Source organism: Rhamphochromis longiceps, linkage group LG7 (assembly GCF_057381845.1).
Source record: "Rhamphochromis longiceps isolate RC_006_pf linkage group LG7, R_longiceps_female_GT1.1, whole genome shotgun sequence".
Taxonomy (NCBI): domain Eukaryota; kingdom Metazoa; phylum Chordata; class Actinopteri; order Cichliformes; family Cichlidae; genus Rhamphochromis; species Rhamphochromis longiceps.
The window spans coordinates 60449338-60474604 of record NC_140563.1 but is presented as its reverse complement, the minus strand read 5'-3'; the positions used below and the strand labels follow the sequence as shown (position 1 = coordinate 60474604).

The 25267-nt window shown below is 42.3% G+C and overlaps 3 protein-coding genes across 4 annotated transcripts; 2 read left to right on the top strand and 1 right to left on the bottom strand.

Annotated features, from left to right (window-relative positions):
- Positions 1-1115: 1115 nt before the first annotated feature.
- Positions 1116-9755, top strand: pla2g15 (phospholipase A2, group XV). The gene is made up of 7 exons (XM_085414659.1): positions 1116-1420; positions 3775-3931; positions 5110-5228; positions 5351-5449; positions 6541-6765; positions 7866-7978; positions 8135-9755. The coding sequence occupies exons 1-7, from the start codon at positions 1282-1284 to the stop codon at positions 8534-8536; spliced, it is 1254 nt and encodes a 417-aa protein (XP_085270785.1). The 5' UTR covers positions 1116-1281; the 3' UTR covers positions 8537-9755.
- Positions 9756-10749: 994 nt separating this feature from the next.
- Positions 10750-15838, bottom strand: usb1 (U6 snRNA biogenesis 1). 2 transcript variants are annotated; one of them, XM_085414661.1, is made up of 7 exons: positions 15522-15833; positions 14622-14761; positions 14345-14528; positions 13181-13234; positions 12486-12591; positions 12092-12172; positions 10750-11073 (listed from the first exon to the last, which is right to left on the bottom strand). In XM_085414661.1, the coding sequence occupies exons 1-7, from the start codon at positions 15689-15691 to the stop codon at positions 10966-10968; spliced, it is 843 nt and encodes a 280-aa protein (XP_085270787.1). In that variant the 5' UTR covers positions 15692-15833; the 3' UTR covers positions 10750-10965. The 2 variants fall into 2 exon arrangements, with proteins under 2 accessions (XP_085270787.1, XP_085270788.1); XM_085414662.1 differs by lacking the exon at positions 13181-13234 and having other exon boundaries at positions 15522-15838.
- Positions 15839-16162: 324 nt separating this feature from the next.
- znf319b (zinc finger protein 319b) lies at positions 16163-24019 on the top strand. The gene is made up of 3 exons (XM_085414657.1): positions 16163-16523; positions 17962-18115; positions 18205-24019. The coding sequence occupies exons 2-3, from the start codon at positions 18111-18113 to the stop codon at positions 20060-20062; spliced, it is 1863 nt and encodes a 620-aa protein (XP_085270783.1). The 5' UTR covers positions 16163-16523; positions 17962-18110; the 3' UTR covers positions 20063-24019.
- Positions 24020-25267: the final 1248 nt, after the last annotated feature.

The window sequence follows — 25267 nt, the reverse complement described above, 5'->3', positions numbered from 1 at the left end:
TGGCCTCAGATTTGGAGGTGCTGATCCTCATTCCCGCTGCTTCACACTCGGCTGCGAACCGTTCCAGTGCGAGCTGGAGGCCCTCACCCGATGAAGCCAACAGAACCACATCATCTGCAAAAATCAGAGATGAGATTCTGAGGCCACCAAAGTGAAAGCCCTCCGCCACTTGGCTGCGCCTAGAAATCCTGTCCATAAAAATTATGAACAGAACCGGAGACAAAGGGCAGCCCTGGCGGAGCCCATCACCCACCGGGAACGAGTCCGACTTATTGCCGGCAATGCGAACCAAGCTCTTGCAACGGTTGTATAGGGATCGAATGGCCCGTAGCAATGGGCCAGACACCCCATATTCCCGCAACACCTCCCACAGGACACCCCGAGGGACACGGTCGAATGCCTTCTCCAAGTCCACAAAACACATGTAGACTGGTTGGGCAAACTCCCATGCACCCTCAAGTATCCTGGAGAGGATAAAGAGCTGGTCCAGTGTTCCGCGACCAGGACGAAAACCGCATTACAATACAATCCCCTCCTTGAATCGCTACCTTATCGTGGTGGAGGGGTTTGTGTGTCACAGGGATCCCAGGGGCTATGTTGTCTGGGGGCTTTTGCCCCCTGGTAGGGTCTCCCATGGCAAATTGGCCCTGGGTGAGGGACCAGACAAAGAGCGATTCATAAGACCCTTATGAAAAGGACACCGAGGGAACAGTTTACCCTGCCCGGGATAGGGTTACCGGGGCCCCGCCCTGGAGCCAGGCCCGGGGAGGGTGCCCGAGGGCGAGCGTCTGGTGGCCGGGCCTTAGTCCATGGGGCCCGGCCGGGCACAGCCCGAAGAGGAGACATGGGCCCATCCTCCCGCAGGCCCACCACCCGCAGGAGGCGCCATAGGGGTCGGGTGCATTGTGTGCCGGGTGGCGGCCAGGAGCGGAGGCCCTGGCGGACTGACCCCGGCTGCCAAGACAAGACAATTAATATATTGATATTAATATTATTATTTCCTCTACTTGTAGGCCTATCAGAAATAAGAAGCTTGCAGAACAGTGGAAGCTTTTACTTTGAAAGAGGTGACTCCTCCTACCCCTCCTGTGGATGGCAGGAGGGGCACTTTCTTAAAGGCGTAACTGTTTTTCGCAAAACACCGTGTGCTCTTAAAATCCGGAACTCGTGATCGTCCACAGTGGTAGTTTACTCGCAGCAGTGGGCTTTAACGGCAAACCGCAGCCGGCTCCACACATCGCGGAGGTATTATGCTCTTCAGGCTATGATATATCAGGAGTCATGGCGGGTTGGCACCGGGTAACTGCCTTCTGTGTCGGGCTTTTATTAATGCTGTTGTCGGCACCCAGCTCCGAGAAACCGGCGGGGAAATGTCTCGGCGAAAAGCCTCGTCCATCCCCAAAACCCCCGGTCGTCCTCAGTAAGTGTTTCCTTCATCAATTTATTCCTTAGTTTGTCTTCTGTTGCCAAATAGTTGCACAACTTGCTGTCGTCCGTCAGTTAGCTAATCGGCAGCTGGCGATTTCGAAAGGAGACCAAACTCCATTTAAAGGGGGTCAAATTTAAGTTCTCCTGATGTTTATCAGCCATCATGTTAACTTAAAAATAATTCTGTATTTATCATATTACTACTTGGCAAGTCTTCAATTCGGCTTCAACATATTACACATAAGTCAATTCATTTTGAACTTTTGTAAATGTTTGGCCTGTTGTTGTGCTTGTCATCAGCTGCCAAAACAGAGAAATCCTCGTGTGTGCATCTCGGTGTTCAAGACTCTCTTATGATCAGATAATATGACGTTTCATTATTTTAGCTGTGCTGTATCAAAATAAACTCTAAAACACGTTCCCACAATAAATGCAGAGTTAAAATTTGCTTTCAAGCGAGACGTCCTTAAATTGTTGGCTTCTTGAACGAGGGTTGGTTCGATTTACATAAGAAATAAGAAATAGGCTATCTTCATCTATCTGAAAACAAAAAAAGACATATAGCTGTACTGCTGTGGACAAGACTGACTGATTAACGTTATTTGAGGAAAGATTTAAACCTGCCAGCTGTGTCTGTGCCTGTGTTAAAGGGTAATCGTTTACAGCTCAGCCATCAGGTCATATGACAGAACGCGACTCTTCAGCTCAACAGCCAATCAGCTCCTCCAGACGCTGAGGGAGTCTCCCCTCATACCTTTCTGGGCCATGTAACCTTTAGGAGTGACTTTAAAATAAATAAGAATAAAAAATGAAATGGGTTTTACCTCAAAATCTCATTTTTCATTTCATGTTTTATACTTGTTTGGCTGTACTGTAGACTTTTCTTTTTTTTTTTTATACAGCTTACAGAATGAAAAGCACAGGTGTAGTGACTTGTTTTATTCAGCTGAAACCTTCCCTGACTTCTGAATGTAAGCATAGCTTGTTAAGAGTTATAATTACACCTGTACACATTACAAGTACTATGTCCGGCATTAAAAATGCCATAGCTGACAGACAGGTAGGAGTATATTAGAAAGAAAAAAAGAGCGTAGTGGAAAAAGGAGAAAGATGAGGATAAGGGACAAAGCGCCAACTGCTGCATTTTTTTATTTAAAAACACAAACGGCACTTGAAAGAGAGAAGGGGAAAAATAAAAATAGATATGATCGTGTGAGTGTCACGAAACACATTTTATGAGGAAGAGAAAAAAACCACAATGCCAGAGGCAGAGAGGCCCAGGAGACCCGGACCATTTGTCCCACCCTCCTCGCCCTGATGCCAAGGGGCAAGAGCCCCACACTATCGGAGGTAACTGGGAGTTGACTCCTCCAGAGGCCGCCCATGCCGTCATGAGCTGATGACGATCCCAAGGACGAGTGATTTTCAAGACACATCTGTATCTGCAGCCTCTGGCGCCCCAGTAGTTCTTGTTCGGATTTTTGTCAGAAGGGAATTTTTGCTTCCTTCTTGATACATATTACAGTTTCACACAATCACTCAGCTTTGCTGTTTCTGATTCAGATTCTGTGCTAATTTGAAGTAGTCCCAGTTTCTGTGTGGTTTACAAAATCACTTAATGCAAGCACCATATTGGTTTTTTAGGGACTTCTCCTGACAGATCATGTGTCCTACACGACAGCTGCTGACATCTGGCTGAAGCCATGAATTGTTTTTGTTTTTTTGGGGTTTTTTTTGCAACTCTGTGTTTAGATTTTATATTTCCTCATTTATTTAACCAGTGGGTCATCCGCCTTGGTCAGTTGTGGCTTGCTTCACACAAACTGCAGTTTTCCCCCTTAACGTCCACCCGTGTGGAACCTGTGTGCAGAAATTGAGCGTCCCTTTGACAGAAGTCTTTAAAAGATTTATTTGTATTCTACTTCATGGACTAAAATAAAAGTACAGTTCACATGGTGTCCACCTATAGTTTTGATTAAAGTGTCACTGGGGAAGTTCTGGGAAGGTTTTTGGAGTATGGGAACAGTAATACAAACTCCTCAACTGCTTCAGACCAAAGGCTGAATTGCAGCTGAATGTCTAAAGCATGTTTTTAAAATGATTGTACAGTCAGATGTGCTGCATGCATGATGAGACTGACTACTCTGCTGGATCCATGGCTTCTTAACCGATACATAATGGCAGATTAAATTTCTGCAGTTCATCCACTCCTCCGCTGGCTTCTTGGGATTTAGAGTAATTTGCACAGCTTCTATATGGTTACATAAGTGCATGTTAATAGTCTAAAGGCTAAGTGCTGATCAATGTCCCTGATAAGTGAATCATTGCTAATGTTGCTCATTGCAGTTCCAGGAGATCTGGGAAACCAGCTGGAGGCGATGCTGGACAAACCCACTGTGGTCCATTACATCTGCTACAAGAAGACTGACACATACTTCACACTGTGGCTCAACCTGGAGCTGCTGGTGCCTGTAGCCATAGACTGCTGGATAGACAACATAAGGTGGGTGTCGGTGCCTGAATTTGTCACGTGAAGAAGAGAAAAGTGCTGTTTGTCAGTCGCTGAATTAATTACCATTAACCAAGTTGCCCCTTTTTACATTACTAGCTTTTATTGTTGTTTGTCTTCATTGATTGTAAAAAATATAAAATCTTAATGTGCTGTTTTTTGGTGGAGAAATGCTGAGGTGCCAATACCTGGATAAGATAGTCCTCCCCTTTATCAACAAGGTCTAGAGGATAACAAAGTGCAATCTGCTCAAAGACATCAGGAATTGAGTAAACCTGTACTTTAGTACAGTCATAAGAATGATAAAGTAAAACATCTGGAGAGAGACGTGTAAGACAAATTCTTACTTTAGTCCTACTTTGGACTCGGATTGACTAATCTGGGTTGACTAAATCGATCATGGAAATTTTAACCTGACTTTCTTTGCGCTGCAATTTATTTTCACAAAGTATGAGCTTTTATTTTGAAATCAAAGCAATGGGAATAGATCGGTTCTCACGTGACTGAATGATTTTTCTGCAAGCAGCACATTTGTACTGCAGCTTGACCAGGTTACCAGGTTTTCAAGGGGTGACTGTATCCCATTCTTGTGGCTCTGTGGCTTCAGATCATGCCAATACCACTTTGCATCTCTGCTGTAGAGATCCCTGGAAAAGAAGTGCTTATATTTGCCAATGTTGTTAGTGATCTTCACTTACTGTCATTTCAGTTTTGTTGGAAAAGTCCTTATTTACCCACATTTCTACAAAGGGATGGAAACTGCTGAAGGAGTCAGTCCTACACACATAACAGAATTATTAACTGGAAATACCCCAACGTAAAATGTTAGTTTGGGTTACAGCAGGGTACCTCCACTTGTTGCCTCTATAGTACAATGTAATGGCAGATTTCACTCGAATAAGGAACATGACCAAATGCATTTAAAGCTTGGCATGTTCTCAGATGCTCATTTCTGCTTTTCATACCAAACATCTTTACTTTCATCTGCGTTGTATATCTACAAACCGCACATGTGGAAGTTGTTGTCACACATAAATAACAAGAAGGTGGAATAACGGAGACCTAAAACGAGAAGTGTTTCTGTTGCCTTGTAAAGGGCGCGCGTGTGTGTCTTTGGTTGACCACAGATGCAGAACTGAGATAAATTGAATATTGCAAACTTGTGTGTGCAGGCTGATCTACAACCAGACCACACACACCACCTCTTCCCCACCAGGTGTGGACATCCGCGTCCCTGGGTTCGGGAAGACCTTCTCAGTGGAGTACCTGGATCCAAGCAAACGCAGTGTGGGTGGGTTAAATGGCCACATTTTTAACTGACGTCCTCTCACTGTGACCAGATTTTGTTGCTGATCAAATTTACCCTGATACCATATTTAATGCTTAATGTTTTCTCATGTGTGTGTGTTGCAGGAATGTATTTCTTCAGTATAGTGCAGGCACTGGTAGACTGGGGTTACGCCAGAGATGATGATGTGAGAGGAGCACCCTATGATTGGAGGAAAGCGCCCAGTAAGCTACCACACTTGAAAAACCAGGCGGAAACATGGCCAGAAGTGGTGCATATTTGTGGTGCACAGGTGTATTTCATATATTTACCAGAACTGCTTTGCTCCAGTTCCCCTTTCAAAAGTTGATTCTTCTAGACCAGAAACCTCTTGAGTTTTGGTTTCCAGCAGTTGTGAAGATAATGATGGGGATTAAAATTATTAGTTGTATATTTTCTGCCCTCAAACGGGGTCAAATTTCCTTTTACATCCATGCCCAAAGTGCTTGAAGTGAGCGTGTCATGCAAACCGACGTCCACTGTTTATTTTTGAGCAGGTGTCTTTAAAAAAGATCCCTCATTTCTAACTTTCCTCCATAGACCACTTTGTGGTTGTTGCCCATTGTGATATAAGAACAGGCCAAGCATTCACCTCGGCTCGACTGGCGCTCTCGAATTTCCAAATTGGAAACTGCAGTCTGCCTTCTTATATTCTCAGTCTAACTGTACCAGAATGGAGTGAAGCCACCACCAGCTCATTTGTATTTCAGTCCACAGTCTGTTAGAAACAACGCAGTTCAGGCGTGATGACCTGTGGTATCTTGGACATGTGATATTTCAACTAGCTTATTACACAAGCATTAAAGATCTATATGCAGCCAGCTGTTTTGCAGCAGCACATGAGTGACTCCTCAATATTTGGTTGGCCGGGACTTTCCTTAGTTTTCTAATGAACTAGTCTTATGAGGTGATTGCATAACTCTTAACATGCATCTCTTTACTGGAACAGAAGGACATATAAAGCACAGTAGCCAGTATTTTGAAGAACATGTTCGTGCTATAAAGCAGCTGACACATTTGTCATGCACTGCATTTCTGCTTTCATGCCCTGAGCATAAAAAGGAAGGTTTAAGTCTTCCATGATGGCTTTGTCTCTTGAAAAAGTAGACTTGTGTAGAAATGGATGTGAGAAAATTGATTAAACCGTGAGGGCTGACTGGGTTTTCTTGAGTGTTCTTCTCATACTAAAGATTTGCCATCTAGTTTTATTTGTTTGACAGTCGTGAATGTCATAACGTTTTGTGTGTGTCATCATCTGCTCTCATGTCTTCGTCAGATGAGAATAAAGATTATTTCTTGGCGCTGCAAAAGATGATTGAAGAGATGGTGGAGAAGGCTGGAGAGCCCGTGGTGCTCATCGCGCACAGCATGGGCAACCTGTACACTCTGTACTTCCTCAACCAGCAGCCACAGGCTTGGAAAGATCGGTACATCAAGGCTTTCGTCTCTCTCGGAGCGCCGTGGGCCGGCGTAGTGAAGACCTTACGTGTGGTCATCTCTGGTAAGAGACGAACCAGCATTACAAAAAAAGTACTGATATACATGTTGTTGACTGCCCGGCATAGTCACAAACTCTGTGCCTTGGCACCAGAATACTGTGAACAGAACATTTTTGGATCAGACATGCTTTTAAAAAAAAAAAAAAAAAAGTCTCATCATTGGCTTATTTGTGCATAAAATTAAAACAGTTAATGTAATGTAGAGAGGTTGTTCAACCAGCTCACAGTTTGCCACTAAAGATGAAACATTTACTGATGGGAATATTCAGACATATTAGATATACTTGGCTCTATGTTTAGATATGTTACTGTAACAACTGTCCTGCTAATTGAGCTACAGCTACTAGCCCTGACATTAGCTTCCTCATTCATAGTTAGTTCTATGCAAAATATATCGTATGTATAATTAATGCTGAACTGTAGCATCTTAATCGCAATTATCAGACATTTGCTGCTTTAATTGGCCAAAGATTCAGACTGAGAATCCCAGCTGAGCACCAAATTGAGGGCCCTCAAAACTACATCAGCAAAATGTAGTTTGACTGGTTTCTTTCTAATTGCAGATGCAGTCTTCACATTAAAAATGTGTGGAACGTGAAGATGAAAAACATCTTTGCATGCTAATCTAGAAGTTTTTTGCATTTTTGGAAATGCAATGATCAGCTAGAAAAATATTAGTTAAGTCCATCTTTGTGTAATCTTCATACACTAAAACATTTTTTGTCAAATAAATGTCTGGTTTTACAAAGGATATTAGGCTGCAACTGAATTTTACAGGCCAGTGTATTGGTTTATTAATGTCAGACCAAATCTATAATCCACACCGGAGTTTACAGGAATTTAAAATTCTCTGCGACAGCAGTCTTCCACTTTTTGCTCTCTGCTAGCCTACTCGAGAAATGTTCACCAAACTAAAACTGAAACTGACAACAAATATTTGAAATAAAATATCTTCTGCAAGAGCATCCTGACCAAGAGACTGAGGACTGCGGCATATATCAGGTGTTTGCCAGGACATGCTTCCCTTTTCTAAGTCACCACTCAACGAAAGCTTTAGCTATCTTTCAATTCTCCATCCTTTTATTTCTGTTCCACTTTCTAGGTGATAATGACCGCATCCCAGTGATCAGCCCGCTCAGGATTCGCTCCCAGCAACGTTCTGCTGTCTCCACCAACTGGCTGTTTCCCTTTGTCCGCTCCTGGCCCAAAGATAAGGTGTGTGTTTGTTTAAATGGGAATTAATTTTTCCTTCTATGTCAACATAAACTTATTCCTGACACGTTAGAGCAGCCTTACAGCAATGGTTGGTGATGTAGTTTTAGACAGAATATGATCATCAGAGGTGACCAAATCAAGTGTTTCCACCTCCAGGTCTTTGTCCAGACACCTACCGCCAACTACACTGTGCAGGACTACCATCGCCTCTACTCTGACATCAATTTTGAGGCCGGTTGGATGATGCAGCAGGACACAGAATCGCTGGTGGCTGACTTCACACCCCCCGGCGTGCCTGTCCACTGTCTGTACGGTGTAGGCATTTCCACTCCTGAAGCATTTCAGTACTCAGAAAAGTTCCCAGACGTGGAGCCCACAGTGTTGACCGGTGAGGGGGACGGGACGGTGAACCTGTACAGTGCCCTCCAGTGCAAACGCTGGATAGGAAAGCAGAAGCAGCCTGTGACGTTGGTTGAACTTCCACAAAATGAGCACGTTGACATGCTGCTCAATGTGACAACTGTGGACTATATTAAGAAAGTGGTGTTTTCTCCGTGATGCTGGCTGGCAGGCAGACTGCTCTGTTTGCCTTACACTGACACGCGGAGCAAGACGGGAACTGACGTCTCACCTGTCTGAACAATGATTGCCAAATATTCCCCATTTATGCCACAATGCTCAAGGAAAGTATTACGGTTCTTTAGGACAAATGTAGGTTGATATATATTTTTTTTTTGGATTTTTATAGCTGTTACTCTAAAGTCTACATGCAAAGAGTTAAACTCTTTGCATGTAGACTTGCATGTGCTTTAATAAAATGGTTGATGTTTTGATCTTCAATGAGATTTCTGAACTCTGACTGTATTGTGGTAAAATTGTAACTAGTTAAAGCAAATACTGAATTTACAGCCTTTTCATTCCAGCTGATTTTTTTATTTATTTATTTTTTTTAAATATAAATCCTGCCTTTTTTCAAAATTTCATCTTAGCTGTATATCGCTGGTTGTTAGGATTCATGTTACAAAAAGCGCGTGCTGAAGGATTCGACCCATACACATCTGATTTCTAGGTTTCAAAGATGGTTGAATTTGATATCTTCTTGGACTAAAGACTTCTCCTTTCCCTGATTTAAGCCTTCAAACTGTTCCTGAGGGAAGATGACACACTATTGGTCATAAGATGGAGTTTATATCTACCAAATGGAATTTAATGTTTTTAACTGATTAGTGATTTAATTTGTGAAACCTAGGAGTTTTATCAGTGAAACTTATCGATTGGGTCTCATGAGGACAACTTAATTGGCTTACAAAACTCATAAAGTGGCCAAAGCAACATAAAAGCTACCCTAAGGCTCAGATTTACCAATCAAAAAACTCTTTGTGAGGCTGCATGTAAGGCAGAAAGTCAACTGAAGAATCAGTGCAGTCTAGACACCGGCCCGTAGGACACATGCTGCTCTTGCCATCCTGCTAGTATGGGGTTATCTTATCATTTAAAGGTGGCATTTCTGCTGAATACTAGAAGTATTTCTGGTTTAAACTTTAAATTTATATGTATCAGATCAGTGGGTACCACAAGGCACTTCACACTGGAAAGTCAGCAGAATAGAAGTCCAATAATCAAACAATCCTTGATGAGCAAGCATTGGATGACAGTGGAGAGGAAGAAATCCCTGTTTAACAGGAAGAAGGCTCCAGGTTAGGTTTGCAAAAGCCATGATTTGGCTTAGAATAAAACTTTTTTTTTTTTTTTTGGGTCTTACCTTCGTTTACTCAAACACTAGAGGTGTCTCACACACATGACACTGACTTCATAACTGATTGTTTACATTTGTGGGTTTAAACTTTACTCTGTGCAGACCTATCAAAGGGTCTGTTTTGGGTTTCTCTCAGAGGGTGAGCCCAACCTGGGCTGGCTAGTCAGGGGAAGAGGGACCCCTTCTGTGTCTGCTACTGAATACACTGAATGCCATCATTTAAAGAGCTGATGCTTTTTTGAAATGCTAAGATGGTTTGTTCAGGACAAAGATTTTAATAAATCCTAAGACTTTTGTATATATCAGGACCGAATGATTCAATAAATTAGTTCTTGACACCAGATTTCATGCTCTGAAGCTTAATTACAGCCACCGGGGGATGACTCAAGACCATGAGATGGGTTTTTCTTTTGTGGATGTGAAAAGTTCAAAATTGGACAGTGTGTTCTGACGTGACTGTATTGTGCCATGCTGCCCCTCACCGGGCCAGACCAAGATGATCTACTTATTCACGTGCTGCCTTCTATTCATTAAATTCTTTCAAATATTTGCAGTGAATCCCTCTTGTATACCTTACTCTAAAGCTCTGTTTTATTTTCTCCATGTATAGATGTTGTTTAGGAAGATTAGGACTATGTGAATTATATGATCAAGTCAGGCACACACAACATTTGCTCTAACCACAGGAAGCCCCAATATTTCTGTTTGCCAGGGGGAGCTAATCAAAAATGTTGAACAAAAACAGGGAACTAAAATAAAAAAAAAAAAGGCTCAACTTTAAGAGAACTTCACTTTGACTTCATTCAATATGTGAAATCTAGATTTTGACATTTAAACTTCTTGAATATGAGTGAAACCAGTCGCTGAATTCCTTCCACTGTTCTGGTAAAACGTACAGCTGTGACACTTGAGGTTTCTATGCTGACCAAATCCACAACTTCCTTTCAGCAATTCAGTCATGCATATGCCATAATTCTTCAGCGCTCTCACCACTGTCCCATACGTAATGGAAAAATACAAAAGAAGTAACGTCTTTATTTAAATACATAAAACATTTCAATACTTTTGCAGTTAGCTGTGATTGTGTTCGTTGGGGCGTTTCAGGAGTTTTTAAAAGGACATTTAAAATGTTAGCAATTCAGTGAACACTGGAGTCAGAGCTGAGGTAACGAGTCTCCCTCATATCTGTGCAAAGACAACATCAGCTTTACTCCATTAGTAACTTCATGTTTTAGGATTCCAGAGCAAAGCGGAAAGTCTTGTTTCCCGTCCTGCAGCGAAGCTCCGAGCAGTCCAGCCTCAACACAAATGGTCCGTCTTCGTGGTCGTCTACTAGACTCTACAACATATTCAAAAAATAAAACAAATTCAGTTACATCTACTGCAGCTGGGCTAAAGAACCTGTGCTCTAATTTTGTTAAAACAGAGTTTGATAACTCCAAAATGAAGGAAACTCTGGGTCTTCTGCTCCAGAAAGAGGGTTAACTTTAACTTAAATTCAGTCAGTTAAACTCAGGATTCTGTTAACCAAACCTGCTCGCTGTCGGGTTTCCTTCAACCCGAGTTTCTCTGAGCTCCCCTCTCATCAAGCCTGAAGCAGCTGACTAAAGCGTAACACCTTTTCATTTGTATGTTGATATTAAAGCACATACCAGAACAACTTATTTCACACATGACCAAGGACACACAGATCTTTGGACACGTTTGGATTAATTTTCCAAAACTCTAAAACTCTGTGGCATTACGGCAGCTCAAACAATTACAATACATAACTGAAATTTTCCCTGTTTAAATGAAGCATATTTAAAATACAGGATTACACTATATCCAATTTTATCTTATCAATAAGTAACTGTGAATCCTCCTTTTATCCGAGCTTCACTGATAACTTGTGAAAAGCCAGACTGCTGACCAATCCTTGTTTAGCAGATCCTTTACAGTGAAAGACAACGAGCTGACAATAAAGTAACAAAAATGAAGAGAAGCTGATTTTATGTAATTACTGCTTGGCCACTACAGGTTTTCATATCCCTGTCTGGGTTTAAAGTGCCATTTCTCACAGACAGGAAATGAAAACGGTATATCAGCACTGATGTGTGACCCACTATTATCATAGTTTTAAGAATAATTCAAAAACATTTCAGTCAGACTGTTGCTTATCTGAGATATACTGAGTTTATTAATCACACCTGGACTCGGCTTGCTATGACAAGCAGACTGGGCCCTTAAAATCAACTAAAGAACTACAAAAAAAATCTAACAAATTAGGAGGAACAAAGAAATCATATAAAGATAATACAAACAGATGTCAGTGCTGGGATTTAGGATTTAGGAAAAATCACAAGTTGTCCGAGTACCTGCAGCTCCTGCATGCACTCCTCCATCTGCACTGTCTGGTCTCCCACACACCAGGCCAGACTCACGTGGAAGGATGGATCCTATGAAACACATTAAGGAACATTATAGGCTCTTTCAGTGCTTTTTTTCTAAAGATGAGATGATAAAATTATTTTTCTTTTTGTAAATTTGCTGTTTGTTCTCTGATGTGTCATATTAAAGTCTCTGCTTGGTATCTGTGTTTAACACCACGCCTGCCCTTCGATCAGAATGAAGAGGCCGGTGCAACATAGAAGAACATCGCGCTCACTAATCAGAACCCTGCATTTAATGTGGCATTACTCTACTGCATACAAAATCATCACACAATAGTGGGTAAAGCTGCAGATTTGTTTGTGTGTGTGTTTAACTGACCTTGTAGAAAGTCTCCAGGCGAAACTCTGTCATCGTCCTGTCAACAGCTCGGATCAGATCCAACATCTGAGCATGCCCAGTTGACACTTCCATCCCCAGGAATGTCCTGCAGGCAAAACACACACACACAGAAACTGGAGCAGCATACTTTTTGGCAGCAGATCTGAACAGTCTGTGCAACAATGACAATATGTGTAAAGTATGAGGACAGTTATGCATCCAGTTTGATGATATACTAAATGTTATGTTTTCCCCTAGCTGGCTGATCTGGGGTGGGTTTTATTTCCTTGTTGAGGAACGCAGCTGTGAGCTGCAGCAAGAGTGCCGCTAACTAAGTCACATATTTTGACTTTCAGCTGTCCAGGATCGATGTCTGTCCACCTTCAAGTTTAGAAGGAAAGCTTCTTTAAACATTTGCTTTCGCAATCTAATCTTTGTTAGTTGCACAGTCAGCTCTTTACTTCTAATGTTCACAGACATCTAAACGTTGATCCTAAAATCTACACGATCTCACAATCAACACCGAACCACGTGGAAGCGCTTCTGTGCAATTTTGTGGCTTTGTCTCAAACAAAGCTCAGCATGCATGTTTTATCAGTACACATGTCAGTGAGCTGGTGTGGATGTGCTGAAGCTGTGTAACGGTCCAAATACTTACAGTCTGACTTCTGTTCGAATTAAAAACTCAACTGTACCTCGTTTTCTCTGCATTAGAGTACACGCGCAGTCTCTCTGCCGAGCACACGAACCTGGCGATGAGCAATACAACCAGAATAAGTGTGTCACCAGAGTTATAGATGTCTGCATTTTTCTGCACACTGTTTCCTTTATTTTTTCCTCTTTTTACCATCTGGTCTTGTGATTTTAGATTTTTAAATGTTAAAACTCTTTTGCATCTTATAAAATAATGCCACCTTACTTACCAGTACATTAGTGTTGTCACAATACCAGTGTTTCTGACTTTGAAAGCTTGACATTTAAAGCTGGGAAAATGCAATAAAACTTCTGATTTTTATTAAAATTAAGTATATTATAGCTGTGCCATGACAACAAGGTTCATTTTATCATATTAGCACCAACATAACAAACTGCTATTAGACTAAAAATTTGTCAGTCACAAATCATTAACCCATGAGTGGGCTTATTTAATACAGCTGATAATCCTATATTTGACACATAGATTGACCTAGATTTATAAAATCAACAATTTCTTACTCAATCTGAACCAAAATGAGTGACTGAGTCCATAAACTCAGCAGGGAAGTGTTTACAGAATTCTGTTTTTCCATACACTTCTATAGGACCTGAGTCTTTTCCCCCCACAGTTATCGCCATCTAGTGGCCTAAAGATTGAATGCAGGATTTTAGGCACTCTGCACTGGCTTCACTTCTCCTACACAGAAGTGTGGCCATGTTTATTTATTTATTTATTTATTTTAACCACCTGTGATCAAATTCACACAGAAGCTTCTTGGGGATGAAGCCAACACAGAGATGCCAAAAGCTGCAGCTCCCTCCAATGGCCACTTGAGGGTGGCTACAAAAGCAAGCCAACACCCACTGGGTTGTCCCGCGTTAAAATACCCAACTTCAGAGATCAAATCTAGATGTTTACAGCCTGGTACACAAAATGTTTTTGACTCTATAAATTATATTTTCAACTTATTTAATAAGTCATTCATCTGGGTTTTGTTAAGGTTTAAAAGTTAAGAGTTTTCCGAAAACTAAACTGGAGGCTTTAAGAAAAAGCAGAGCTGTACTCTACATTAAAAAAAATATAGCTCTCTTTTTGACATCACTGAAGTAAATAATTAATCCATATCATTATAATAAATTTAAAAAAAACAACATAAAACAACCTTTTGCAGCCTGTAAGACTTGACTTGAGGCTCTGTGTGAACGGCTGGATCCAGTGGTGTCTGAGCACCACTGTCTGGGACAGGCTGAGGTGGAACTCATCCTGCACAGTCAAAACCACACCCCGGGCACATGCTGCCGAGAGAATCCCATCCAACAGCTCCCCAAACTCCTCTTCAGGATGATCTGAGGAGACAGAGAGCAAAGCAGGCACAAGGTGAGAAATCAAGACGTGAGCTTCGTTGACCGGTCGCTTGCTGTACACAGTGACTGCCTTACATGGGAAATAAACGTAGCTAGCCCAGTTTCCTCTTTCATGCTTGAAGGAGCGGATGCGTCCACCATGAAGAGAGCTGTCTTCAGTCTGTGAGTCCACCTCATCTGGAAACATGGTCAAGACACAGCCAGGGAGAGGCAGTCTGCAGAAAGCACAGCCAGGATGGAGTAATTCTTTTTACCCAGCACGCTTTAATATAATTTATATTTTCCTCAGCTGTGACGTAAAGAATTCTGGGCGTCCTGGGAAACGCAGGATTTCTCACTCAACGGTCACTTTTGTTATTGCTTGATTGAACAATTATTTGCTCCAATTTATGTTATTCTATCTGAAAATTTTGTATCAGCCTTGTAAAGATGGAGTTATGTTTTCTCACCTTTTGTTTTGTCTGCGTGAAAAATCCAAAGATAGACACCTGAAAATCTTGCTTGACAAAGAAATGCATCAAATCCTCACAAGTAAAAAGTGGGAAAATAGCAGTTACGTAATTACTTTAAAAAGTTCATAGTATTCAATTATGAAATCTTTTTGGGTTTTGTTCACTGTTTATGATTTATATGGGTATTACTGACCTTCACAGTTTATGTAGTTAGGTCAGTTTGGTGCCAATGACGAGAACTTCCGTTTTTATGACTATTCAATTTGAGAAAGTTGCAGGGAAACCAGGTTATGATCTCATGGGGCAAACAAAGAGGCAGATGGATAGGACAGGTTTGAAATAACATTTATTTATTTATTTATTTATTATTTAGTTTACTTCACATTTTATAGATTGCCCGTTGCCCATACTGTTTTATTCTGTTATATATTTATTTATAGTTTGGGCAGGTTTGGTCTTCCGTAGTTTAGCTATATCACCAACGCTAACACCCGAGAGAGGGTTACACAGCCATGAGACACACCTTGATTTGCGGCTCTCTTCCTCAGTTTTGGGTTTTTTCCTCGTTGGCAAACCATCATCTTCCTCTTGGCACTTTCGGCAGGTAGTTTCACTCTGATTTTTCGCTCCTTCAGCTTCACCGCCAGCCTCACCGTCCTCCTCCGAGCTGCTGCTGCTGTAGCCAACCAACATTTTAAACTACCTGATATTCCGCCACATTATTTAAAATAAGAGATCAACTCACGGGAGCTCATATAACTTTTTAAACCATGCACATAAGAAAGGTGCCTGCCTTCCAGCGCCTTCTGCGCTTCACTTCCGATATAAACAACCTGTTGTAACCATAAATTAGGTTCCGGTGTAACATAACGCCTGCTGTAAATCAGTTCCCCTTTCGATGGTTTGTGGATAAAGAAAATGTGTATATACTGTATCAGCTGTGTATCTTATGTGTATTAATGCAGTGTGAGCTATTCGGAACAAAATATACCAAGTTTAATAGAGTCATTTAGAAAATGTTTTTTTTTCTTTTTTTTTTCTCTATTCTTTAAAGTATAGATACGGAACAGGGATACTTTCTTTTTTTGCTAAATCTTACATTAAAGCCTTCACACACTGGGCTCTATACTTGTGTGTGTGCGTGTGAGCATGCCAATTAACTCTTGCTTTATTCATGTTCCCGTGCGCGCGGGCAGAGGCTCAGTAGCTAGTCGATACCAGGCTAGCAACTTCTTACAAAATGCACATCTTTCCGTGAGCCGCGAGGATGCCCTAGGAGTCGGACGCACGTTTACGTGAAATGATGCTGTTTGCGGGGCTGATGGTGAAATCGCGGGAGAATTTCCGCGTGTTTTAATGAGCCGCAAATCACATTTTTTTCGCCCCCCCGAAGCCACGGCGCTTGAACAAGAGAGCATCCGAGCACCTTTTTGCGGATGTGAGGAAGGGACCCAGCGCTTTTATGGGGAACAGCTAGCCTACGATCACACAGAGAATACTCAGCAGCCTTGACTGGACACTCCGGGTATGTAAATCTGGCATTTTCCCATCGTTGTTTACATGAAGGGCTCGTATAACTAGCGTGTTGCTGTTGCTGCTACCTGGCTCTTATTTTGCTGTGACTAGCCTGCTAATCTCCATCGTAAGCTCCTGTGGATGCGTTAGCAAGTGGCTAGGCTAGGTAGCTAAGCTAACCTGGTTACAGTGATCTTCGCCTGGAGACGAGAAACATTATGATGCGCAGACGCTGCTTTCCACTTTTTACCGTGAGTCGGTGGGCATTTAGTTTCGTACATAGAGAGGGGAGGGGACTTCACCGCCACTATTATACCATTTAAATAAAAGCCGGCTCTAATCTTTGCGATCTAAGTCTGTATGTTAATGAGTTCACTTGCTGCTGCTTTCATAGACGTTGCATATCTTCAAACACCCTCACTGTTTACAGCCTAATTGCGCTGGCCTCACCTTGACGTTGTCATTGCCATGAATATATGCTTTTTGAAGAATGAATGTAAGTGAAGGTCTAATGATGACTGCAATGAGAGAAAGTGCCCACATGTGTAGTTACCCGCACAGTCTGTCATTCACCTGTTTTAAACCTAACATTAAAAGCTTTGCTTCTCTAAAATCTACAGTGATCGCTGAACCTAGTGCAAGAAGCTCACACAAGCAAATGAGCAGTTTTTACTGAGCAGATATTGCCCCATCACAGATGGACTCATAAAGCTCATCCCGTTTTCTGCTCGAACATCTACAGTTTGCCAAAGGATTTCACGATCCAAAGTTTGGACATATCTAATGATTGCTGTAAATTTTTAGCTTCATATGGCAAATAATTTAAAATTTTCACACTTTGAAATCTGAGGCAATGTTTGAACACAAATGGCTAAAAACTATTGAAGATAAAAGCCTGATATTTTTCCAGCTTTTCTTACCATAAAAGAGAATCAGGAACTGTAATTTGGGACAGTGGTATAAAAAATGTCTCGCTTGTTAAATATGAAAACCAATTCAAGCAGACCTGTAAAGTCTCATATTTGAGCCCTTCTCCTCCTCCTCCTCCCTTTGATTTGCCTTGATCTCACCCTCCTCTGTCACAACAACCCTCTGCATGTTTTCCTTCACTAAATCCATGAAGCTCCCTTAAGGTCTTCCTTTTCTCCTGCCTGCAGCTCCATCATCAATGCCCGGTATATCCTCTATCCCTCCTCTGCACATGTCCATACCATCTCAGCCTTGCCCCTCTAACTTCTCTCTCCAAACTGCTCAACCCTATCTGCCCCTCTGATGTACTCATTTCTGGTGTAGGTCTGGCTTTAAATTTTTGGTTAAACATATAAAGACTGAACAGATTGTTCAGTCTGGGTGTAGGGCTGGAATCATTAGCTTAAAAACATTATTATCATTACTGAATGCCAGTTGCAGTGTTTGTTATAACCCACTTTAATTCTGTTTTTATACAGATACCACCTGAAGGCAAAGACTAAAGTGAAAGTAGTTGATTTACCTTTACTACTTCACACACCTGGTCATCTTTTCCCCTTGGCACCTGGCTGTTTTCTCACCTGCATCTCCACCAAGCAGCCTTTGCATTCCGGTGCCAGCTGCAGACATGGAGTGAGTTTATGTTTCATTTCTCCTTCACAAACACAGAAGCTTTTAGCTTGTACTTTGAAATACCTGTTGCTCTCCCTCTCTTCCTGCAGTTGGGCCACACCAGCTGCCAAGCTCAATCCTTACACTCGAGCCCGCATGACAGAAGCCTGGCAGCAGCATGCAGTTGCACCACCTCAGGTTGTCCACACCATCCCTCCGGGTGCTGAGAACGCATTGGGCTGTGCTGTGTATGGTATCGTACTACAGCCAGACACTACGTCGCTACAGCAGCATGGACAGCAGAGCCAGCATGGACAGCAACACAGTGGGAGTCAGCAGCATGTAGGTGGGCAGCACAGTCAGCAGCAGCAGCACCCTGCCCAGGCCCAGCAGACGTCCCTTCAGGTTGGGACAGAGGGAGGACACAAGTGTGGGGCTTGTGGACATGATATCTCCCACCTGGCAAACCCACATGAACATCAGTGCATGGTGACTCAGGACAGGTCATTCCAGTGCACTCAGTGCATGAAGATTTTCCACCAGGCAACAGACTTGCTGGAGCACCAGTGTGTTCAGGTGGAGCAGAAGCCGTTTGTGTGCGGGGTGTGTAAGATGGGCTTCTCCCTGCTCACTTCTCTCGCCCAGCACCACACATCGCACAACAGCACCAACCCAATGAAATGTTCAATATGCGAGAAGACCTACCGGCCTGGCTCTTCTGGCAGCGCTACACCCAACTCCTCGAGCAGCTCCCAGCAGCCCAGCAGTGATGGGGCGTCAGCCAGCAGCAGCTCGTCCATTCTGCCGTTCCCCTCGGCCCGAGACCGGCCCTACAAATGTTCCGTGTGCCAGAAAGGCTTCAAACACCTCTCAGAACTGACACGGCACGAGAGGGTTCACACGGGGGAAAAGCCCTTCAAATGTGACACGTGCGACAAAGCCTTCAGCCAGTCGTCACACCTGCAGCACCACCAGCGAACACACAGCAATGAACGTCCATTCAAGTGTGCTGTCTGTGAAAAGAGCTTCAAGCACCGCTCCCACTTGGTGCGCCACATGTACGTGCACTCGGGTGAGCACTTGTTCAAATGCAACTTATGTGAACTGCACTTCAAAGAGTCTTCAGAGCTCCTTCACCACCCTTGCCACCCGCAGGGTTCTCGGCCGTTTCGCTGTGCCACCTGCGGTAAGGGTTTCAAGCGGCCATCTGACCTTCGCCAGCACGAGCGCACACACTCAGAGGAGCGTCCGTTCCACTGTGACGAGTGTCAGATGAGTTTCAAGCAGCAGTATGCACTGGTGCGCCACAGCCGCACTCATAAAGACCCCACAGACCGCCCATTCAAATGCAATCTGTGCGACAAGGGCTTCATGCAGCCCTCTCACCTCCTCTACCACCAGCACGTCCACGGCATGGACAACTTGTTCAAGTGTGCCTCATGCCAGAAGGAGTTCAGCCAGTCAGGAGAGCTGCTCAGGCACAAGTGCGGGGAGTCGTCCAACAACTCGCCTGACAAGCCATACAAGTGTGACGTTTGCGGAAAAGGCTACAAGAAGAGTTCCACGTTACAGCGTCATCAAAACTCGCACTGCCAGGAGAAGCCCCTCAAGTGCTCGCTCTGCGACCGCCGCTTCCTGTCCTCTTCAGAGTTTGTGCAGCATCGCTGCGACCCATCGCGGGAAAAGCCACTGAAGTGCCCTGACTGTGAGAAACGTTTCAAGTACTCGTCGGACCTGAACCGACACCGGCGCGTGCATACAGGCGAAAAACCGTACAAGTGCGGTCATTGCAATAAGGGCTTCAAACAACGCGAGCACTTGACCAAACACCAGAGCACGCACTCCAGAGAGGGTCAGTTCAAGTGTGTTTGGTGCGGAGAGCGTTTCAGTGACTTGGGCTCCTTGCAGGACCACACAGTGCAGCACACAGCTGATGGAGGGGGCTACCCTGTGCCCCAGTGCATATAAACCCTTGACTTCTTAGTTTGAACTTTTGTCTGTCCCTTCTGGGCTATTTATTCAGCCTAACATTAACCACACTTTCAGGAGAGTCCTGAATTGTTCTATTCATTCCAACAGTGCTACATCAGGGTTTTGTTGCTCTGCTAATCTGCCCAGTTAATGTTACTCCAAGTCTTGTCATTCCATAAAAACTGAACATTTTTTTGTCTCTTCTTAAATCTGGTCCTTATTTTAATAAACCCAACCCTTACCACAACCACGTAACTCCCAGGAACAAGTGCCATATTGCAGGTTGATCTAGCAGATCCACCCTAATTTCCTCCCCTCAGAAATGAGCAGCAGAAGCATCCCTGTTACGTCAGTAAAAAGTAAGACAGGATTTGTTGTTTTTAAAACAGTTTGGTAGGATGTTTAAGAGAGTATTGAGTAAATCATTCAGGCTGAGTCGCAACTTTTAGTATCCACTAAAGTGGAGTCCTCTTGTTTTTCTTCTTCCCCCCCCTCTTGCTACTATAGCCCTTTTCAAACATGGGATGCAAAGCATTCCATTAAGGTGATAGCAGATTGTCATTCAGGCATAGGTCATATTTACGTTATTGGCGCCCATGGTCTCATTCAGACATGCATCAGACCTACTATGGTACTCATGCAAAATCTTTTCATACCTCAAGAAAAAAAGCTTGAGTGTCATCAGCATTGACTCCAGACTTTAGATTATTTTCTCTGTGTGCGCTGCAGCAGAGAGATGTTTCTTCTGAAATTGGAAAAGCAGAAGAGCATCACAGAGGAATTATTTAACTATAATTCTAGAAACTAGAATTTGACTTAAAGAGATCAAATGTTTTGCACACAATGAACTGAGGAATTCAGGAAGTCACGTGTGTAATCTCAGTTAACGTGTCCACTTGTCCTGTATCAAAACTGATACTTAAGAGTTTACGAGGTCTGATCTTGTAGGATTGCCATTGCGACTTTTACATAAAAGTGACCCGAGTGCTCATTTACATGAAGTTTACTCATTTCGATGGTGTCAGTTTAATGGAAAAAAACTGCATGTCTGCAATGGGTTTGTGATGACTGCTCTTGGCCTCCCTTCAGTTTCTCCCCCTCTCATTATTACCTACATCTTTCCTCTGCTTCCTGCTCTTCCTGACTCAGCCTGTCACTGTTTAGTATCAGAAGTTTGCAAAGTGTGACTTTCCATACCGCCCTCCAAGACACGCATGCACTCACTTTAATATCTTTGGGTAAAGAGTGGTCTGAAATGCTTTGGGTATCCTTAACCTCCATTTTTATTTTTACTCTTCTTATTAAAGAAGTGGCCAGTGAAGGCCTCATTTTACACCAATTAGCAATAACATAGCAGCCAAAGGTGTTGACCCAGTGTGTTGGAACAAATTCTATCCACAGAGGCACCACAGGCCCCCAAAGATCTGCTGCCAATGTCAGAGCTTTTTTTGGCTCCACGAGAGGCTCTAATGCAATATTAGGCTGGTGGTTTTAATGTTATGGCTGATCGGTGTATGTGAAGTGAAACGGCATTGGGGATTTGGGAATGCGTTGTCCTACGGTTAAATAATTCTATGTGTGAACAGTATAAAGCTACACCCTGTGGTGTGTAGACTAATCAGCCAGCCCAAATTTAAGTCTGCAAAAGCTTCAGCTGTTCTAATCCTTCAATACAGAAAAATATATTTCACACTAATGTACTATTCCTGCAGAGGTCAGTGCTGTCGTGCATTTAAAAGTGTCAAAGTCTCATCCTCATCCTGTATATAACTCTGGATGTGTGGGTGTGCTTAGCCAGATGAGTCGGAAATGTCTTTCTTATGAAAATAGGTATTGAAGAGCTGTTTTTGTATTCTTGCTACTTTTTACCACGTGAAATGTTATGAAAAATGCTTTTTTTTTCTTTCTTTTTTTTTTTTTGTATTTCGTTTTCATTTTTGTAGTCCATGTAGTGACTGTGCCAGTGCGTCGCGAGGAGTCTCAAAGAGAAACCCGCACATGAGTCTGAATGCGTGAATGTAAACGGTGTTCTGTCAAACAGGGAAATTCAGACTGAAGTGAATTGTAGTAGAATTATTTCAACCAACCTGCCTTTTTCTATTTCTTTGTTATTACTGTTGTTATTACTAACTGTACTGGTCTTTGTGAGAGCTGTTTCTGCGGGACTGTCCTGCAGCATGTGTTGAATAATTTCCACGGTTTGAAAGACCTGTTAAATCTGTTTGTCCTGCTACGTACGACGTCGTGTCTGTCAGGGTGGGTTTATTACCAGAGAGATTGGCTCCTTCCTCTCCTCTGAAAGCTATGAGATTGTAGTTGTGCTTAAGGGTCCTGGAACACCAGTTAGTTTACATGTTGGGTGTGAACGCCGTGAATGCTCGATTCATGGTTTGAGTGCAGTATTGAAAAGAACCGAGTACACACTGAGGAGACAGAAGTAACTTTATTTTTTTAAATTCTAGCTTGCAGTCCTTTTCTTTTTGTTTTCGCCTTAAAAGTGGGGCTGCGGTGCCTCTCTGCCTCATCTACTCCTTTCTGTTTCTATCCACCATCATCATTATTATTATTATTATTATTATCATTAATTATTTTTTTACTTTTATGAATCTGGTATTGAACGATGTTCAGAACAAGGTGGATTTGAGGTTTAAAAAACAAAAGTACTGTAAGTTGTTTGTTTGTTTTTTAATTAATGTTATTTGAATTGATATGAATATCTGTATTCCTGGAGGGAGAGACCAGGGCCTTGGGGTAGGTGTGCCACAGCTTTGGAAATGCAGAATTACTATGACACACACACACACACACACATCAGGAATCATTGGGGCTGGGTTCATATTTTGCCAAGAAACGCAAGTGTGCAAGGACTAGTTGATCGGTGCTGACACATCATTAGATGTGTATAATAGAAAATAGTCGCTCAAGTTGCAGAATAATGACCTCACTTATGTGTATTAATAATAATAACAACAACATACAAATGTATGTTCCAAGCCAAAGATTAACCTAATGCCAGCCAAGCAGCACTGTTACAGTGATTAGTACTCCTGACCTTGGCTGCCTGGATGCATTATTTTATTTCTTTTTTGTTCATTTTTTTATGTCGTAGAGTACTGTTTGGGTCGGACCAAAAGTTACAGCGAGGAAATCTTCAAAATCAAGTGGGGTGGGTGGGTTTTTAAAAATTTGTCGTATCTGATGAGCAAACAGAGGAAAACATTTTGTACAAGCACAAATGATTACTCCCTACCCTCCTGCAGTGAAAGGCCAGTAAAGGCACCAGTTAACCCACCCGTTGTTTACTGTTTCCTTTTCAGTTCCAATAAATAACCCCGTCAGACCCTGGTGTCTCTTGCTCTCTGCATGCTTGCCGTGTTAGTTCCTGTGTTTCTGTCTTTGGGAACCAGTGTCACCAAGCCCTTCCTCCACACAGCGCCATTCCCTCAGATATCATTTCTTCTTTTTTTCCCTTTTTTTTTTGTCCAACCCCTCCCTCCCAAATTGTACTGTAGTTCATGTGAATGATGTTGAAAACAAACCTTTGAAAAGAAAAAAACTTTGTGGCGACATACAGTACGTGTACATTCATGCTAAGATTATCTGTATGTATGTAGCATTCAATTACAAACGGCACTAACAAATAAAACTTTTTTTCCATTTATAAATCTATAAGATTAATGAAGTTATTTGGTAAATGGCCTGTATTTGTATAGTGCTTTACTTAGTCCCTAAGGACCCCAAAGCGGTTTACACTACATTCAGTCATTCACCCATTCACACACACATTCCACACACTGGTGATGGCAAGCTACATTGTAGCCACAGCCCAAAGCCCATCGGTATTTTGGAACTAAAGCCTTCCTGGAATTCGCACGTTCACCTCGTTAGATACCGAGAAGCCCTTCGACCGTGTCAAAACCTGTATACGTCCATCTGAAAACAGTTTTTCTTGGTTAAAATAAAAATCTGAAATCCAGTGTGTCAGATTATTAGACCATTTCATTTCAATTACCATTCAGACATTACAAATGTTATACAATTCTCAGTTTAGTTCAGCACATACAGCTTCAATCATGGGGAAAACTGCTGACTCGACAGCTGTCCAGATGACGATCATCGATTTGCTGAAACAGCTGGCTGTTTGCAGAGTGCTGTACGGAAGCATATTAACGGTATTATGCACCTTCTACCCTATTATGGTAGGAGACACTCCTGAACCAGAGGCGTCTTACCTGGGCCAGGGAGAACAACATCTGGATGTGGACCTCCTCTTAGATGAAGGAACAGAGCGGTAGTGAAGTCCCATGTGAATGTCCTGCACTGTGTGATCATTTGTGGTGCAGTGTGGTGTTGTTGGTGGTTGATCAACTCCAAAGTCAATAGAGTGTCTACCAGGACTTTTTAGAGAAATTCAGTAAAATCTTCTTAAGAGCTTTATGGAGACAGCAATTTCCTTTCAGCTTCTACTCATAATGCCAAAACTGCTACCAAATAGTTTGGTGACCATGTTATTACTGTGCTTGATTGACCAGCCAGTTTACCATCACCTGAACGCCACAGAAACTCCGTGAAGTATTGTCCAGAAGAAAATGAGAAACACCCAACCCAAAAACACAGATGAGCTGAAGGCTCATATCAAAGTAACCTGTAACACCTCAGCAGAGATTGCCTCCATGCCACACTGCACTGATGCAATAATTCATGGTAAAGGAACCCCAACCAAGTACTAAGTGACCACGCTTTAGAATTGGAACATTTCTCTATCAGGAATCCTTTTTTTGATTAATACTGAATTTCTGATTGTCAATCAATAATAATTAAAATTAAAACAAAAGAAGCCTTGATATGTCTCATGAATATTGAATTCATCCATGAAAATATATGAAATTTACCAGACGTTTTCGGCTTCAGATGTAAAATACTATTTAATATTACGTTTGAAATAGCTGATTTTTTTTTCAATCATGTTCTAATCTGTTTCTTTCTTACATGAAAGAAACACAGAAAGCATAGCAGGGTTGTTGTTATTATTACTCATTAATTAACAAAAAATGGAGAATATTATTGTAGAACTATTACAAAATACTATAGTGAGATATGTATATTCTTTAAGAAAATCCATGCTACCAAGTTCAAATTTAAGGCCAGAGTTGAACTCAAAAGGTAAAATAGAAACAATGAATTGTATTTCATACTTGAGAC

What these genes read in the sequence shown, in the direction of transcription:
- usb1 (XM_085414661.1), bottom strand. Translation starts at nt 15,691, where the DNA reads ATGTTGGTTGGCTACAGCAGCAGCAGCTCGGAGGAGGACGGTGAGGCT. An exon ending in TAGCTACGTTTATTTCCCAT is followed by an intron (nt 14,529 to 14,621) that starts GTAAGGCAGTCA and finishes CTGTCTCCTCAG; the next exon opens with ATCATCCTGAAGAGGAGTTT. An exon ending in GCCTGGAGACTTTCTACAAG is followed by an intron (nt 12,173 to 12,485) that starts GTCAGTTAAACA and finishes TGTGTTTCATAG; the next exon opens with GATCCATCCTTCCACGTGAG.
- pla2g15 (XM_085414659.1), top strand. Translation starts at nt 1,282, where the DNA reads ATGGCGGGTTGGCACCGGGTAACTGCCTTCTGTGTCGGGCTTTTATTA. An exon ending in TGCTGGATAGACAACATAAG is followed by an intron (nt 3,932 to 5,109) that starts GTGGGTGTCGGT and finishes TTGTGTGTGCAG; the next exon opens with GCTGATCTACAACCAGACCA. An exon ending in GCTCCTGGCCCAAAGATAAG is followed by an intron (nt 7,979 to 8,134) that starts GTGTGTGTTTGT and finishes TTCCACCTCCAG; the next exon opens with GTCTTTGTCCAGACACCTAC.